The following is a 14839-nucleotide window of genomic DNA, read 5'->3' on the forward strand; positions in this document are numbered from 1 at the left end:
CTCTCTCAAATCAATTTAAAATTAAATAAAGGAGTTTTATATTGATTTGCATTGATGATATGCTCATCTCTATGTTCTATGATATTCAAGCATTTGAGCTCTTACTGTGTGTCAGTCTGCACGTTAGACACTGTTGGGGAGATGGTCTGAAAGGCAAGATGCCGGACCTCAGTGAACTGGTGATGCTGTTGTGTGTGTACGTGTGTGTGTGTATGTGTGTGCCTGTGTGTATGTGTGTGTCTGTGTGTGTGTGTGTTTGTGTACGTCTGATCACACCTCCTTTCTCTCTCTTCTCAGCACAGAAGGATTCAGTCAGTCCCGCGGGGGCCGCCCGGAGGCTGCCCGGCTGCTGGTGGTTGTCACTGATGGGGAATCACATGACGGAGAGGAGCTGCCCGCAGCACTGAAGGCCTGTGAGGCCGGACGAGTGACCCGCTATGGCATTGCCGTGAGACTCTGCTCGGGACCGGGAAGGAGGGGTGGGGTGGGGATGGTGACATCAGGACCGGGAACTTGAGAGAAACCACTTCCCCGACACCAGCCGCCTTTCCCCCGCTTCACTTTGTTGGCTGTGCTCCGTACCAGCTCCGCTATCCCAATCCACACACTGAACAGACCCACCCTGGCTCTCACCCCAGGTCCTCGGCCACTACCTCCGGCGGCAGCGAGACCCCAGCTCTTTCGTGCGGGAAATCAGAGCTATCGCCAGCGACCCAGACGAGAGGTTCTTTTTCAATGTCACCGATGAAGCTGCGCTGACCGACATTGTGGACGCACTGGGCGACCGGATTTTTGGCCTTGAGGGTAAGGATGCCCCTGGAAGAAATGGAGGGCGGGGAAGGGGGTTCTGGAGTACAGGTGCCTCAATATTGTCTCGTGCCCAAGGGTCCCATGGAGAAAACGAAAGCTCCTTTGGCCTGGAAATGTCTCAGATTGGTTTCTCTGCTCATCGGCTAAAGGTTGGACAGCCTGCCCCCTCCATGCATGACCCCACTCGACCTCTGACTCCTTCCAGCCTCTGACTCGAACCCTTCAACCCCAGGGTTCTTCTATATTCCTCCTTTAACCAGTGTCCATTCTGACGGCTCCTGGCTTTCACACTGACCCCGGCCTATGCCCCGTGACGCCCTCACTCCCAGGCAGCTTTGCTCTGACTCCCTGCTGCCTTTGTAGTGACCCTGTCTGTTCTGCCCACAGGATGGGATTCTCTTTGGGATGGTGGGGGCCTATGACTGGGGGGGCTCCGTGTTATTATGGCTTGAAGAAGGTCACCACCTTTTCCCCCCACGGACCGCCCTGGAAGATGAGTTCCCCTCTGCATTGCAGAACCACGCGGCCTACCTGGGTGAGTAGCAGGGGTTTGCAGAGGCCTGGGAGGTGGGGGACGCCTCCTTCCCGGTGTGGGGTGTGAGCACCTCCTCTTCACTTACACAGTTGTTCACAGACCTCCTGCTACTCCCCTTGGGACCCCTCCTTGGCCTGTAGGGATCCCTCCCATTCTGACCCCGTCTTTTCCTTCCGCCCCCGACTCCTTGCCTACTTCCAGGTTACTCTGTTTCCTCCATGCTTTTGCGGAGTGGACAACGCCTATTCCTCTCAGGGGCTCCTCGGTTTAGACATCGAGGGAAGGTCATCGCCTTCCAGCTTAAGAAAGATGGGGCTGTGAGGGTCGCCCAGAGCCTCCAGGGGGAGCAGGTAGGGCATCCGAGGGGAATCAGCCTGCAGGGAGACAGTGAAGGGGCTGGAGAGGGGCCTGAGATGGGTGCTGAATTCTGCTAGGGAGTCTGTCAGGGCTGTGAGGACCAGAGCGGCAGGTGCGGCGGGGGTGGGGTGCGGGGTGCTTCCCACTTGTTCACAATCGCCTTCCCTTTTCTCTGGGTTCACCACTCCCCTCACTGCCCTCCACTCCCCAGATTGGCTCATACTTTGGCAGTGAGCTCTGCCCATTGGATACAGATGGCGATGGGACAACTGATGTCTTACTCGTGGCTGCCCCCATGTTTCTGGGACCCCAGAACAAGGAGACAGGACGTGTTTATGTGTATCTGGTGGGTCAGGTGAGGCTTGCTTGCCGGTCAGGAAGGAGGGAGAAGGGGAGGCACATGTATTTGAGGGCTGGCTGAGAGGTTGGGACAATCAGATTGACACCTGTCTTCTCCTCGCTCCACCAGCAGTCCTTGCTCACACTCCAGGGAACACTTCATCCAGAACCGCCCCAGGATGCTCGGCTTGGTTTTGCCATGGCTGCCCTTCCTGACCTGAACCACGACGGCTTTGCTGACGTGGCAGTGGGGGCACCGCTGGAGGATGGGCACCGTGGAGCGCTGTACCTCTATCATGGGACTCGGAGTGGAGTGAGGCCCCGCCCTGCCCAGGTCAGGAGTGCCCGAGGAAGGCAGGGGCGTGTGGGGGCCAGGGGAGTGGGGACGTGGTCTCTGCTTATCAGTGCTCCCCTGGACTTGGGACCCAACTGAACAAATGCGTTTTCATTAGTACAGTAGCCACCCCCCCCCACAACGGGGATATGGTCCAAGACCTCCAGAGGACGCCCGAAACTGCAGATCGTACCAGACTTTACATATACCGTGTTATAGGCTTGTTCCTGTACATACATACCTATGACAACATTAATTTATAAATTACGCACAGTAAGAGATGAACAACAATAATGAAAGAGAACAATGATAACAGTATGCTATAATAAAACTCATCTGAATATGGCATTATTAAATAAAATAAGGGTTATTTGAACAAAGCTGTGTGAGTCCTTCAAGTTGATCTGACAGCTAAGACGGCTCCTAAGTGACTCACGGTGGGTAGCATACTGAGTGTGGCTACACTGGACACAGGGATGACTCACACCCCAGGCGGGACAGAGTGGGGCAGCTTAAGAGTCTATCCCACTACTCAGAATAGCACACAGTTTAAAACTTAGGAATCATTTATTTCTGGAATTTTTTAATTAAATATTAACAGCAGAAAGTGAAAGCGTGGATAAGGGACAAATGGTGAGGTGGAGGGGATTACAGGTTGGTATACAAGGGAATCCTGAACACAGGCAAGTTTCTCTTGTTCTGATGAAAGAAACAGGAGCCAGGCGGGAGGCTGGGAACCCGGTGTGGGAGTCCCTGCTCAAATTCCCCCTCTCCCGCAGCGGATCGCTGCTGCCTCTCTGCCACAGGCCCTCAGCTACTTTGGCCGAAGTGTAGATGGCCGGTTAGATCTGGATGGAGATGACCTGGTGGATGTGGCTGTGGGTGCCCAAGGGGCGGCCATCCTGCTCAGGTGAGTGGCTCCGTTTCAGGCAAAGTGGGCAGCTCAGCATGGCTGCTCAGAGCCAGGGATTTGGAGACACGGGCTTAGATGTGGATTTCTTAGTCAACTCACTCTGGGCCTCCATTTCCTAGTTTTTAAAATGGGAACAATCCTACCTGATAGGCTTATTGTGAGGATTAAATGAGGTAATCCATGTAAAGATCTTAACACAGTGCCTAGCACAGCGGTTCTCAACCTGTGGGTCGCGACCCCTTTGGCGGTCAAACGACTCTTTCACAGGGGTCACCTAAAACCATCCTGCATATCAGATATTTACATGACGATTCATCACAGTAGCAACATTACAGTTATGAAGTAGCAACGAAAATGATTTTACGGTTGGGTCACATGAGGAACTGTATTTAAAGGGCCAGAAGGTTGAGAGCAACTGGCCTAGCACATAGCAAGTGCTTCTTAAATGTTAGCTGTTCTCACCTGGCCGGCATCGCTTAGTGGTTGAGTGTCGATCTATGAACGAGGAGGTCGCGGTTCGATTCCTGGTCAGGGCACATGCCCGAGTTGTGGGCTGGATCCCCAGTGGGTGGGCATGCAGGTGGCAGCCGGTCAATGATTCTCACTCATCGTTGATGTTTCTATCTCTCTCTCCCTCTCCCTTCCTCTCTGAAATCAATAAAAATATATTTTATATATATATATTTAAATGTTAGCTGTTATCTTACTTCTGTTAGAAGCTTCAGAGGAGAGAGACCTGCATGCCTAGCCCCTCATTCTTTCCTTTGACCTCAGGAGGCAAACGCTGGGAGTGGATTTTCTCAAGGTCTTTCCTCTGACTAGAATTTCTTTCCCACCCTGTGCCTAGCTCCCGGCCCATTGTCCGCCTGGCCCCGTCGTTGGTGGTGACCCCGCCGGCCATCAGTGTGGTTCAGAGAGACTGCACGCGGCGAGGCCAGGAGGCAGCCTGCCTCTCTGCGTTCCTCTGCTTCCGAGCGACCTCCCGCACGCCTGGCCGCTGGGACCGCCGGCTCCGTGAGTGACCGCAGGGCACCGGCCCCCCTCCACCCTGGCCTGCCTTGCCTCGGACCCTCTTGACCCTCACCCTTGCCTGCCCCGTGCAGACGTGCGGTTCACAGCATCACTGGACGAGTGGACAGCTGGAGCCCGGGCAGCTTTTGACAGCGCTGGCCAGAGGCTGGCCCCCCGGCGGCTCCGGCTCACTGTGGGGAATGTCACTTGTGAGCGGCTGCACTTCCATGTGCTGGTGAGGAGGGGCAGGACCTGCTTAGCCTCGGGGCCTGGGAGTGAGGGGAGGGCCGGGTCAGAGGAGCAATTTCAGAAAGTCAGACTTTGGAGTTGGGCTGATCTGGGTTTCAATTCTAACTGCCATTTGCCATCTGTGCAACCTGGGAAGTCCGTTTCCTTGCCTGCAAAGCGGGGGAGGGGGAGTAGGGGTGGGGTGGAGAGATGATAATAATAACTGCATCACAGGAGTTGTAGTAGAAGTCAATGTGGCCCTGGCCGGGCCGCTCAGTTGGTTAGAGCATCGTCCCATGTGCCAAGGTTGCGGGTTTGTTCCCGGTCAGGGCACATACAGAAATCAACCAGTGAATGCATGAATGAGTGGAACAACAAATTGATGTTTTTCCTCTCTCCCCCTTCCTCTGTCTCTCAAATCAATCAGGAAATAATTTTTTAAGAAAGAGGTAAATGTGATAGCACTGCCAAAACCTTCAGATAGTCCCAACACACAGACAGCGCTCAGTAAATGAACGCTGGAATGACCACATTCCCAGGCCTGGCTTGTCCCCTAGCCTGGCTCCCCGTGACCTTGCCTCTGGTTTCCCTCAGGATACATCCGACTACCTCCGGCCGGTGGCCTTGACTGTGACCTTTGCTTTGGACAACACCACAAAGCCAGGCCCTGTGCTGGACGAGGGCTCACTCACCTCTATACGAAAGCTGGTCAGCAGTTCCACGCCCTGCCCTGTCCTGTCCTGGGCCCCAACACTGCCTGAGGGGGAGGGCAGAGAGGAGATCACAGTGAATCTGACCTGGGCACCCGCTCTTCTCCCTTCACCTTCCTCCCAATGCCACTCCTTTCTCCTTGCCTTCTTCTCAGCCCTTGGCCCCTCCTCTCCCCGCCAGGTGCCCTTCTCAAAGGACTGTGGCCAAGACAATGAATGTGTCACAGACCTGGTGCTCCGGGCGAATATGGACATCAGAGGCTCCAGGTGGGATGGACAGGAACTGGCCAAACCCGGGTGACCTGAACCAGGCTGGACGGGACTAGAAGGGAACTGGAGGGTGGTTCTTTGCCCAGCAAAACAGAAGCGAGGCTTTTGGCATTCCTTCAACTCCTGAGTTCTCCCTTATGCACCTCTCCTAGGAAGGACCCGTTCGTGGTTCAAGGTCGGCGGAAAGTGCTGGTGACAGCCACCCTGGAGAACAGGAAGGAGAATGCCTACAACACCAGCCTGAGCCTCAGCTTCTCTAGAAACCTCCACCTGGCCAGTTTCACTCCTCAGGTGTCGGGGGGGAGGGGCTTGGGGAGGAGTCGGAGAAGGAGGGAGCAGAGTAGGTATTGTCCTCAGCTGCGAGGGGCTCTGGAGAAAGGCCCAGTGTTTAGGGGCTGTGGGCAGGAGAGCAGCCGCAGCCCCAGCTCTGCTCCACCCCCGTGTCTCTGCTTTCAGAGGGACAGGTCGGTGAAGGTGGAGTGTGCCACGCCTTCCCCTCACGCCCGGCTCTGCAGTGTGGGACATCCGGTCTTTCAGACTGGAGCCAAGGTAAGTGGGCCCAGGATGAGAAAGGGGCTCTGAGAGAGCAGGGGCCGGACTGGGGGGGCCTGGGGCTGGAGAAGGAGGCACACAGGGCTCCTGCTCCTCTGAACTTGCCCATGACTAAGAATCTACCATGACCCATGTCTCCTGCCTCCAGGTGACCTTTCTGCTAGAGTTTGAGTTTAGCTGCTCCTCCCTCCTGAGCCAGGTCCTTGTGAGGCTGACTGCCACCAGGTGAGAGCAAAGGGAACCTCCCCCAGCCCTCTCCTACTGGGTCTTGGTGGCTGGGGTGGTGTGTGTGTTGGAGGAGGGGGATACAGTAGCCTTGACCCCTCTCCTCCTGAGAGGGTCTCTGGGACAGGATGTCAGCCTCTCCCCTTGCCCTACAGCAATAGCCTGGAGAGAAATGGGACCCTTCACGATAACACGGCCCAGACCTCAGCCTACATCCAGTATGAGCCTCACCTGCTCTTCTCTAGGTATGGCTTGGTCCCCTAGGGACCCCCACCCCATTCTGACCTCAGACTCATAGTCTATGTTCCCACCTCTCCCTTCACGTGCTTCAGTGTCCCCAAAGCCCAAACCCTTGGGGCTGCTCCATCTTTTCCCCCAATCCCACTCATGCAAAACCGTCTCTTTTAAGCATCTTACTTTCTTCCTAGGTATGGGCTTTGCTGGGCCTGGGGATTGGGGCGAGGGTGGGGGGATATGGGCCATAAACATTGTTAGTCTGCCCTGTCTCATGTCTATCTTCTCTATGTACCCCCACCTCTTCATTCATGTGCTGGCTCGGCCTTCCCTGACTCCATCTATGTATTGACCATGTGCCTGTGTCTGTGTCATGGCTGTGGCCATGTACTTCCTGACTTGGTGTCCACGCAGTGAGTCCACTATGCACCGCTATGAGGTCCATCCATACGGGACCCTCCCAGTGGGTCCTGGCCCTGAATTTAAGACCACTCTTCGGGTGAGAAGCTGGCGGGCCTTGGAATGAGCAGGGGAGGAGGGAGACGTCTTGGGGGGAAACGGAAAAAGCCTCTCTTAGATGTCAGTGGGATCCAGGATAACGAGGAGCGGATGCCGAAGGATCTTCGTCTCCTGCCTCTTCCCGTTTTCAACTCTCCTCTCAGGTTCAGAACCTTGGCTGCTATGTGGTCAGCGGCCTCGTCATCTCAGCTTTCCTTCCAGCCGTGGCCCATGGGGGCAACTACTTCCTGTCACTGTCTCAAGTCATCACTCACAATGTGAGTCTGGGCTGGGGGATGTGGAGCCCTCCACCAGCCCCTTATCTGCTGGGTCACTGCCCTCAGGGCTCCTCCCCGGGGGGACCTTTCCTTTACGTATGTGGCTTCTTTGGGAAGAAAGAGAGGGATCCCCCACTATAAGAGTGTGGGTAGGTGCTGCTCAGCATGCAGTGGCTGGCCTCTCACCATCAAGAGAGTCCCTCACGTTCCATCTTTCTCCAGGCCAGCTGCGCGGTGCAGAATCTGACCGAGCCCCCTGGGCCCCCTGCGCACCCAGAGGAGCTTCAGCACACCAGCCGGCTGGTATGCGTCAAGGATGGAGCAATGTGTCCAGGGTGGGAACACTGGCGTTTGGAGCCTTAGGGTTGGGGGCAGAGCCTGGAGCGGGAAGTGGGAGATCTTTCCACGAGGTCTCACCTGTCTCTCTCTCTCGTGATAGAACGGGAGCAACACTCGGTGTCAAGTCGTGCGTTGCCACCTCGGGCGGCTCGCTAAGGGGACTGAGGCCTCTGTCGGACTACTGAGACTGCTTCACAATGAATTCTTCCGGAGGGTAAACCTCTTATTTCCTACTACTCTTCCCTTCTGTTCCAATCTGGAACTTGAGCACAGGCTTTGGAAGTAAACAGACCCATGTTCAAGTTCCACTTTGCCTCTTACTAGCTGTTGGATGTTGAGCAAGTTATTTCATCTCTCTCAGCTTCTTTCTTCTCATCTCTAAAGTGGGGGTGATAACACCTACTTTATGGGGTTGTTGTAAAGAATAATTGAATAATGAGATGGACTCATTAAAAGCTACATGATCCTCCATGTATCATCCCTTAGTACTATAATAATAATCAATCAACATTGATAGGATACCTAAAAATCAATCAATTAATAATCCATCAAGTGCTTACTATAAAAAAGGTCCTGTACTAGGAGACACTGAGGAGAATATCCGAAATGTTTAGCACCATGTTTAAATCACTGTAGTGACTTAATACATTTCTGTTAAATAAATGAACAAATAGTAGATTTACATGCAGGATATGTGTTGTAGGGTGGTCAGAAGTAAGAATATATAGTTGAGAGAAATCTAAATTATGAAAGTTTTCTAAAGCTAGGGAGATAAAATGGAACTTAAGATGATTGGCAGGTAGGAGTCAGTGTGAGTTCCTGAGCAGGGAATTGACATCTTAATTGTAACAGCTATTCAGCACTAGGGTTCTCTACTGTGCATCCCAAACACCATCTACTTTGAATAACACAACATCCCTGGGATGCAGGCATATGTTTTAAGGGAAATTAACTCTGACAGACCATTCCTCTCTAAGTCTGGTCCTCTATTTATCTCTCTTTGGTATCCTCTACTTTAAAAATAATATTTTATTGACCTTAGAGAAAGAGGGAGAGGTAGAGAGAGATAGAAACATTGGTGAGAAACATCAACATTGATCAGCTGTCTTCTGCACGCCCCCTACTGAGGACCGAGCCCACAGCGGGGTCATGTGCCCTTACTGGAACTGATCAGTGACCTCTTGGTACACAGGTCAATGCTCCACTACTGAGCCACACCATCTGGGCTTTGGTATCCTCTTTTTAATTCATTAATCTATTCTTTTTAAATTTTTAAATTGATTTTAGAGAGGGGGGAAAGAGAGAAGCATCTATTTGTTGTTTCACTTATTTATGCATTCATTGGTTGATTCTTGTATGTGCCCTGACTGGGGATTGAACCTACAACCTTGACATAGCTGGATGACACTCTAACCAACTAAGCTGCCTGGCCAGGGCATTCAGCCATTCTTTTAACAGATTTATTATGTAACCACTAGGTATTTGGCACTGTGCTAGGTACTAGACACTAGGAACACATAATTAAAGATTTTTTTAAAATATGTTTTTACTGATTTTAGAGAGAGAGGAAGGGAGAGGGAGAAAAAAAGAGAGAGAAACATTGTTCGGATGCCTCCCATACACACCCCAACTGAGTATTGAACCCACAACAACCTGGACGTGTGCGCTGACCAGGAATCGAACCAGCAACCTTTCAGTGCACAGGACAACGCTCAACCAACTTAGCCACACTGGTAGGCCTAGGGACACATAATTAATAAGACATAGCCCTTGTCCTCAAGGATCTTATAATTCAGTGGTGAAAGACAGAAAAGTGAACAGAATATTATAACTTTAACAGGGGTGGTTGGGTTTAGAAGGGAATACTTTCTGAAATCCCAGAGGAGATGATGTCTAAACTTCAACCTAAAGGAGGGGTAGTGCTTAGCCAACGAAAGGGAAGTTGAATGCATTTCAGGTAGAACAGACAGCATAACGAAGGACCCTAGCTTTAGAGAACTTCCATAATTTAGATTTCTCTCATTTCTCCGTCTATAACCCTTTTCCTCTTTCCCCATTGGTCTCCAACCTTTACTTCTGGTCTTCAGAGTCCTGAGAGTTGTGCCTTTCAGCCTCATCTTTGTTACTGGAGTTCCAATTGCCACACTCCCTGACGATGGCTCGCGTTAAATGTCTTCCCATCTCCTGGTTCCGCAGGCCAAATTCAAGTCTCTGACAGTGGTCAGCACCTTCGAGCTGGGAGCTGAGGCAGGCAGTGTCCTCCAGCTGACCGAAGCTTCCCGCTGGAGTGAGGTGGGCTGGAGGCCGCGTGTGAGAGCTGCGAAAACATTGATTGGATGCCTCCCGTATGGGGGTGGGGGTGAGGGTGGGGAAAGGACATGGGTGGGCTTTTTTCAAAAGTATCTTCCTCAGGCAGCAATCGAGGAGTCAGAAGTGACAAGTCAGGATGCTAGGGTCCCCTTGCCTCCTTTCCTGCCTCTGTTTCATTCCTTTTAGTCTTCTATTTGGAGGCTGGCTTTGCTTGAATGTGGGATGGGGCCAGCTGGGTGAACGGGTGCAGGTAAAAGACCCCTCTCCCCACACAGAGCCTCCTGGAGGTGATCCAGACGCGCCCTGTGCTCATCTCCCTGTGGGTCCTCATTGGCAGCGTCCTGGGAGGGCTGCTGCTGCTGGCTTTCCTCGTCTTCTGCCTTTGGAAGGTAAGCACGGCTTTGGTTGGAAGTACGGGCCTGGTGCCCACGCCTTGAGGGGTCCTTGATTGTAGCAGGGAAAACCGGGTTTGTGCTGGGCAGCCGGTGGGTGTCATGCCCAACCTCCTTCCCCGAACTCCACAGATATTGGTTGAATTCCACTAAGCCAAATAAAAGAAATATGAACCTCATATTTGGAAGCAGAACCAAAGTGAAGACTTCAGATAAGTCTGAGGGCTGTTGGCAAGGTCTCCGGGCAGGCCATCTGACAATAACTCTTATCTCTTCTTGTACAGCTTGGCTTCTTTGCCCGTAAGAAGATCCCCGAGGGAGAAAAAAGAGGAGAGAAACCGGAGCAGTGAATGTAGAATAGAGTCCTGGAAAGCCCTCCCTGGAAGCTTCTCCAAAAGACGCGCAAAGAACGGAGGCTGGGGCCTCCGAGGGGACGAGAATCAGCCCCTGGACAGCCTCCCCTCGCCTGAGCCCTGACCTGACTTTGGAGTCATGAGGAAGCTGCTGGCAGGAGATGAGGCCTCACCTCAGACAAGAGGGGCTGGCACCCCGACTAGGAGCACTCCCTCTGTCTGCTCCCTCCTCATGACCACGGTTCATGGCCAACACGGGCCTTTTTCTCCAGCCTCGGGAAGCGGGAATTGGTCGCCTAGGTCCCTGCCTCCTTTCAGATCCCCCCACGGCCTCCTTCCCAGTCTGGGAAGGGTGAGGGCTGTCTTCCTCGTCCCCTGCCTCCCAGCTTCCTGCTGGCTCCCCGCTCCACGGGAGGGAGCTGACGTTGGCTTGGAAGAAGTAAAGTCAACATCTGCTGCTCTCCTCTGGAGCCTGGTGGTTCAGAAAGCCAACTGGGGAGAGTCAACAGGAAAAAAGAGGGAGGAGGAAAAGCCACAAGAGACGTTCTGTACAATTCCAGGGAACAGAGAAGCCTTTAGACAGGCAACTGCCATCCCCCTGAAACCTGAGACCTGGCGGTGCGCTGGCCCGCCCTCAGGTGCTGGGGAAAGGAGCCGCTCCGGGCTGCTGGCTATGGGTTTCCCAGCTCCCACCATGGGAGCAAAGCCAGGTCCCCGAATCTCTGGAGCCAGGGGCCCCCCGGTGGCTAGAGGTGGAATAGCAGAGCAGCCTGGCTACCCCAGGCAGCGTTTTCTCCTCCCTCAGGCCTCTCAAACTTCTGAGCCCTCTATAAACTCCAGAGAAGGGAAAGGATTGCCGCTTGACGGTGGGAAACCCTTCCGCCTTACCAGCTTGGGGAAGCAGCAGCCCCATGGAGCCTGAATGAGTGGGGTTTGCATTGAGGAGGAAGCTGAAGTGAGTGGCAGGAGGTGTCTGAGGAGCACGCCCTTCCTTGCTCAGCAGGGGTTGTTGAGCACAAATAGCTCCTAGGATCATGCTTCTGGGGCAGCTCCTACTTTGTGGGGCTTCTCTGGTGGAAGCGCGTTGCCAGCCCCTGCCTGATGTTTACTAGAAATTCTCAAGTTCATTTCCATCTCTGGACCACCCCACCCCGTCCCATGTTTTGGTCATGGCCGGTTAAGAGAATTTGATTCTCATCAGCAACTGGGTAACTTCTATTTCTTTGGAATCAAGGCTTGGGATAGCAAAGTCAGTCACTGGTCTCCAGGGTGCGGCACCCATGTAGAGCTGAGGTCAGGCACCTGACCAGCAGCCACAGAGCCTGTCCTTCAGGGCTGTCCTTGAGGCCCACGGTATTTACTTTGGCATGTCTGGAGCTGTTTGCAGAGGGCATTGTCTCTGTTTTCCAGCGTGGTGGGCAGCATACAGATGGCCAGAACAAATAAAGTTCGTGTCAAGTGACTTCCGTTCTTGTTGAGTTCCCTGGGATATAGGTTATTCTTGGTTCCCCTGAGGTGAGATTTTATACGAAGTATTGGAAATGTTTTCTGTGCCTCTCCCCCTGCAGATGTGCTCTAACCTCCTGTGTAAAATGTGTGTGTTCGGGAAGCACATAGGCCTAGCCTGAAGCCCCAGATCTGCCATTTATTAGCTAGTGGCCTTGGGCAAGTCATAGCTACCCCAAGGCTCAGAGAACAAGAATAGGCTGTGTGATACAGTAGTGAAGAATGAAAACAGACTGGGCTTTAAATCTAAATTCTACTACTTAAAACTCGTTTGACCTTGAACAGATGTAACTTCTCTAAGTCTTGGCTTTCTTTCTTTTTTTAAAAAAATATATTTTATTGATTTTTTACAGAGAGGAAGGGAGAGGGATAGAGAGTTAGAAACATCGGTGGGAGAAAAACACCAATCAGCTGCCTCCTGCACACCCCGCACTGGGGATGTGCCCACAACCAAGGTACATGCCCTTGACTGGAATCGAACCTGGGACCCTTGAGTCCGCAGGCCGAGGCTCTATCCACTGAGCCAAACCGGTTAGGGCAAGTCTTGGCTTTCTTATCTTTAAACTTACTAGGGTTGTGAGGCCTAAATGAGATAATTTAAGTGAGCATATGGTAAGTCTTCATAAATGGTCAATATTGTTATAAAAATATTTTGTTATTAAATAACCTACCCTACCATGTGTTGTGAAGATAGAACAAGAGGTGTTGTAAAGTGCCAGGCCAGACCCTGAAGATCTGTTTCTCCTGTATGCTATTGTCTCCTCCTACTAACTCTTACCCTGCGCCTCATCCCCTTTGAAATAAGCCCTCATGCCCACGAAGGTGATAAATAGCTAATTAACTTAGGTTGTAATGGTAGAAATCAAATCTATTTTATTTCCTTAGATACCTTAAGTTCTTGTCTTACCCTCAAGGGACATTTGCACCTCAGCAATGGCCTAGAGGCCGTCCCTGCCTCTGTCACCTGACCTGAGAATGGTGGTGTCTGGCCTACCAGGCAGGGACAACTGTTCTGTGGCAAGCTGGTGAGTTATTTTGTGGCATTAGGAGTCCACGGTGGCCATCAATGTACTTCATATAGGCAACAGCTTAATCAGCCTTTATGGAACATACGGTTTATGGGGCTGGGACGGAGGCCATGGTTATGACAGATTTCCCCTTTTTAATCTCAGCCAACCCCCAAAGGGAGATGGATTTCCTGATTTCTTTGGGGGACTGGTTCATCTAATTCTTTTTAAAAAATATATGTTTTTATTAATTTTTTAGAGAGAGAGGAAGGAAGAGGAATAGAGAGAAACATCAGTAAAAGAGAAAGAAATATCATCTCTTGGCTGCCTCCTGCACAGCCCCTACTAGGGATTGAGCCTGCAACTGAGGAATGTGCCCTTGACAGGAATCAAACCGGGGGCCCTTCAGTCTGCAGGCCAATGCTATATCCACTGAGCCAAACTGGCCAGCGCTCAATGTCTCCTTTCTAAATCACCACCATGCCTTTTTCTCCTGCCTTTACCCGCTAGTGCTCAGTCTTAATCAAGACCCCATCCACACGTGCCTTTTCCATGCAGCTGCAGCCAGGACATGGCTACCAGTAGGCCGGCCACCCCGCCCCTTTCTCTCCCCGGCAGAGCTCCCTAATAACCAGCAAATAACCCTGATTGTATTTTGTATCACCGGCTCCTTAATGCAATTGTGCTTAGTACATCAGGTAGCATGATCTCAAGGAGGCAAACGAACCATATGCCCAGTGTTCTGGGGAGAGTGACAGGCTGCATAATGCCTGGCTCATTCCCGCCCCCCACTGTAGAAACAACAGGCTCTCTCCAGACATACATGTTCCTTCTTTTCTTCTTCTTGTAGTGCCTTTATTTCTTCATTCTTTCATACTCTCATCAGACATGAAGCGCCTAATGTGCGCCAGGCAATGAGAATAATACAAAATACAACTGCTACCATCAAAGAACCCAGTCTAATAGGGAAAACAGATATGTAAACAAATACAAATACTGAGAGGTGGTTGCTACATGACATAGCAGAATTAGAATTGCGTCTCACACAGTTTGGCACGGTGTGTGTGTGTTTAGGGAGTGGTGGTGGCAGGGTTATAAGGGAAAACTTCACAGAAAAAAAAAATTAGCTTGAGGGACCACCAAGTGTGAGAGGAGGCGGGGGGAGGAGGAACCACCAGCCGGGAGGAAACTGGTGATTAGAACCCCCTGAGCACTGCGCTGTGAAAGCAACGGGAGGTGAGGCTGGAGAAGGCAGGGTGCAGCTCCTGGGAGCCTTCTCAGCCACGAGAAGACTTCGCGCTGTGACCTTTAGGCTCTGTTAGGGTTGGGGGGCTAGCTCAGCTGCAGGGTAGACCAGTTGGCTGGGACTGACTGTTCGAGCCAGAGTTGCTGAGTTTGAATTTAAAAAGCAGATTTTTTTTTTCCTAAAGAATGCGGAGGAGGGTGGCGTATGCTTAAAACAGAAATTCTCTCCTCTCCCTCTGCCCTTTCCTAACTTACAGGTGCTTTATAGGAGGATAAACCCGAGCCCCTTCTCCTCAAGTTTTGTTCCCCAGGTTGCGGCGAGTCCTGCTCCATCCACACTACAGGCTCCTCCCATTTCCAAACTGTTCTTTCGGATCCTCCCTGCGCCTGGTT

General features: G+C 52.1%; 1 protein-coding gene across 6 annotated transcripts in view; it reads left to right on the top strand.

Annotated features, from left to right (window-relative positions):
* Window positions 1-12150, top strand: part of ITGA10 (integrin subunit alpha 10) — an 18261-nt gene extending 6111 nt beyond the window's left edge. For 2 of the 6 annotated variants that reach the window (XM_006764159.2, XM_015564238.1), the window contains 23 exons: window positions 298-448; window positions 639-804; window positions 886-959; window positions 1198-1345; window positions 1547-1695; window positions 1914-2057; window positions 2172-2375; window positions 3155-3285; window positions 4136-4302; window positions 4392-4534; window positions 5122-5235; window positions 5419-5504; window positions 5660-5798; window positions 5964-6056; window positions 6208-6284; window positions 6440-6529; window positions 6933-7017; window positions 7181-7294; window positions 7517-7597; window positions 7734-7847; window positions 9830-9925; window positions 10219-10332; window positions 10620-12150. In XM_006764159.2, coding sequence (XP_006764222.1) covers window positions 298-448; window positions 639-804; window positions 886-959; window positions 1198-1345; window positions 1547-1695; window positions 1914-2057; window positions 2172-2375; window positions 3155-3285; window positions 4136-4302; window positions 4392-4534; window positions 5122-5235; window positions 5419-5504; window positions 5660-5798; window positions 5964-6056; window positions 6208-6284; window positions 6440-6529; window positions 6933-7017; window positions 7181-7294; window positions 7517-7597; window positions 7734-7847; window positions 9830-9925; window positions 10219-10332; window positions 10620-10685 — 2746 coding nt within the window. In that variant the 3' untranslated portion in view covers window positions 10686-12150. Of the gene's footprint in view, window positions 1-297; window positions 449-638; window positions 805-885; window positions 960-1197; window positions 1346-1546; window positions 1696-1913; window positions 2058-2171; window positions 2376-3154; window positions 3286-4135; window positions 4303-4391; window positions 4535-5121; window positions 5236-5418; window positions 5505-5659; window positions 6057-6207; window positions 6285-6439; window positions 6530-6932; window positions 7018-7180; window positions 7295-7516; window positions 7598-7733; window positions 7848-9829; window positions 9926-10218; window positions 10333-10619 lie in introns of all 6 variants that reach the window. The other 4 variants (XM_015564236.1, XM_015564234.1, XM_015564237.1 and 1 more) reach the window with 4 other exon arrangements.
* The last annotated feature ends 2689 nt before the right edge of the window (window positions 12151-14839 follow it).

Source organism: Myotis davidii, unplaced genomic scaffold (genome assembly GCF_000327345.1).
Source record: "Myotis davidii unplaced genomic scaffold, ASM32734v1 scaffold401, whole genome shotgun sequence".
NCBI classification, from domain to species: domain Eukaryota; kingdom Metazoa; phylum Chordata; class Mammalia; order Chiroptera; family Vespertilionidae; genus Myotis; species Myotis davidii.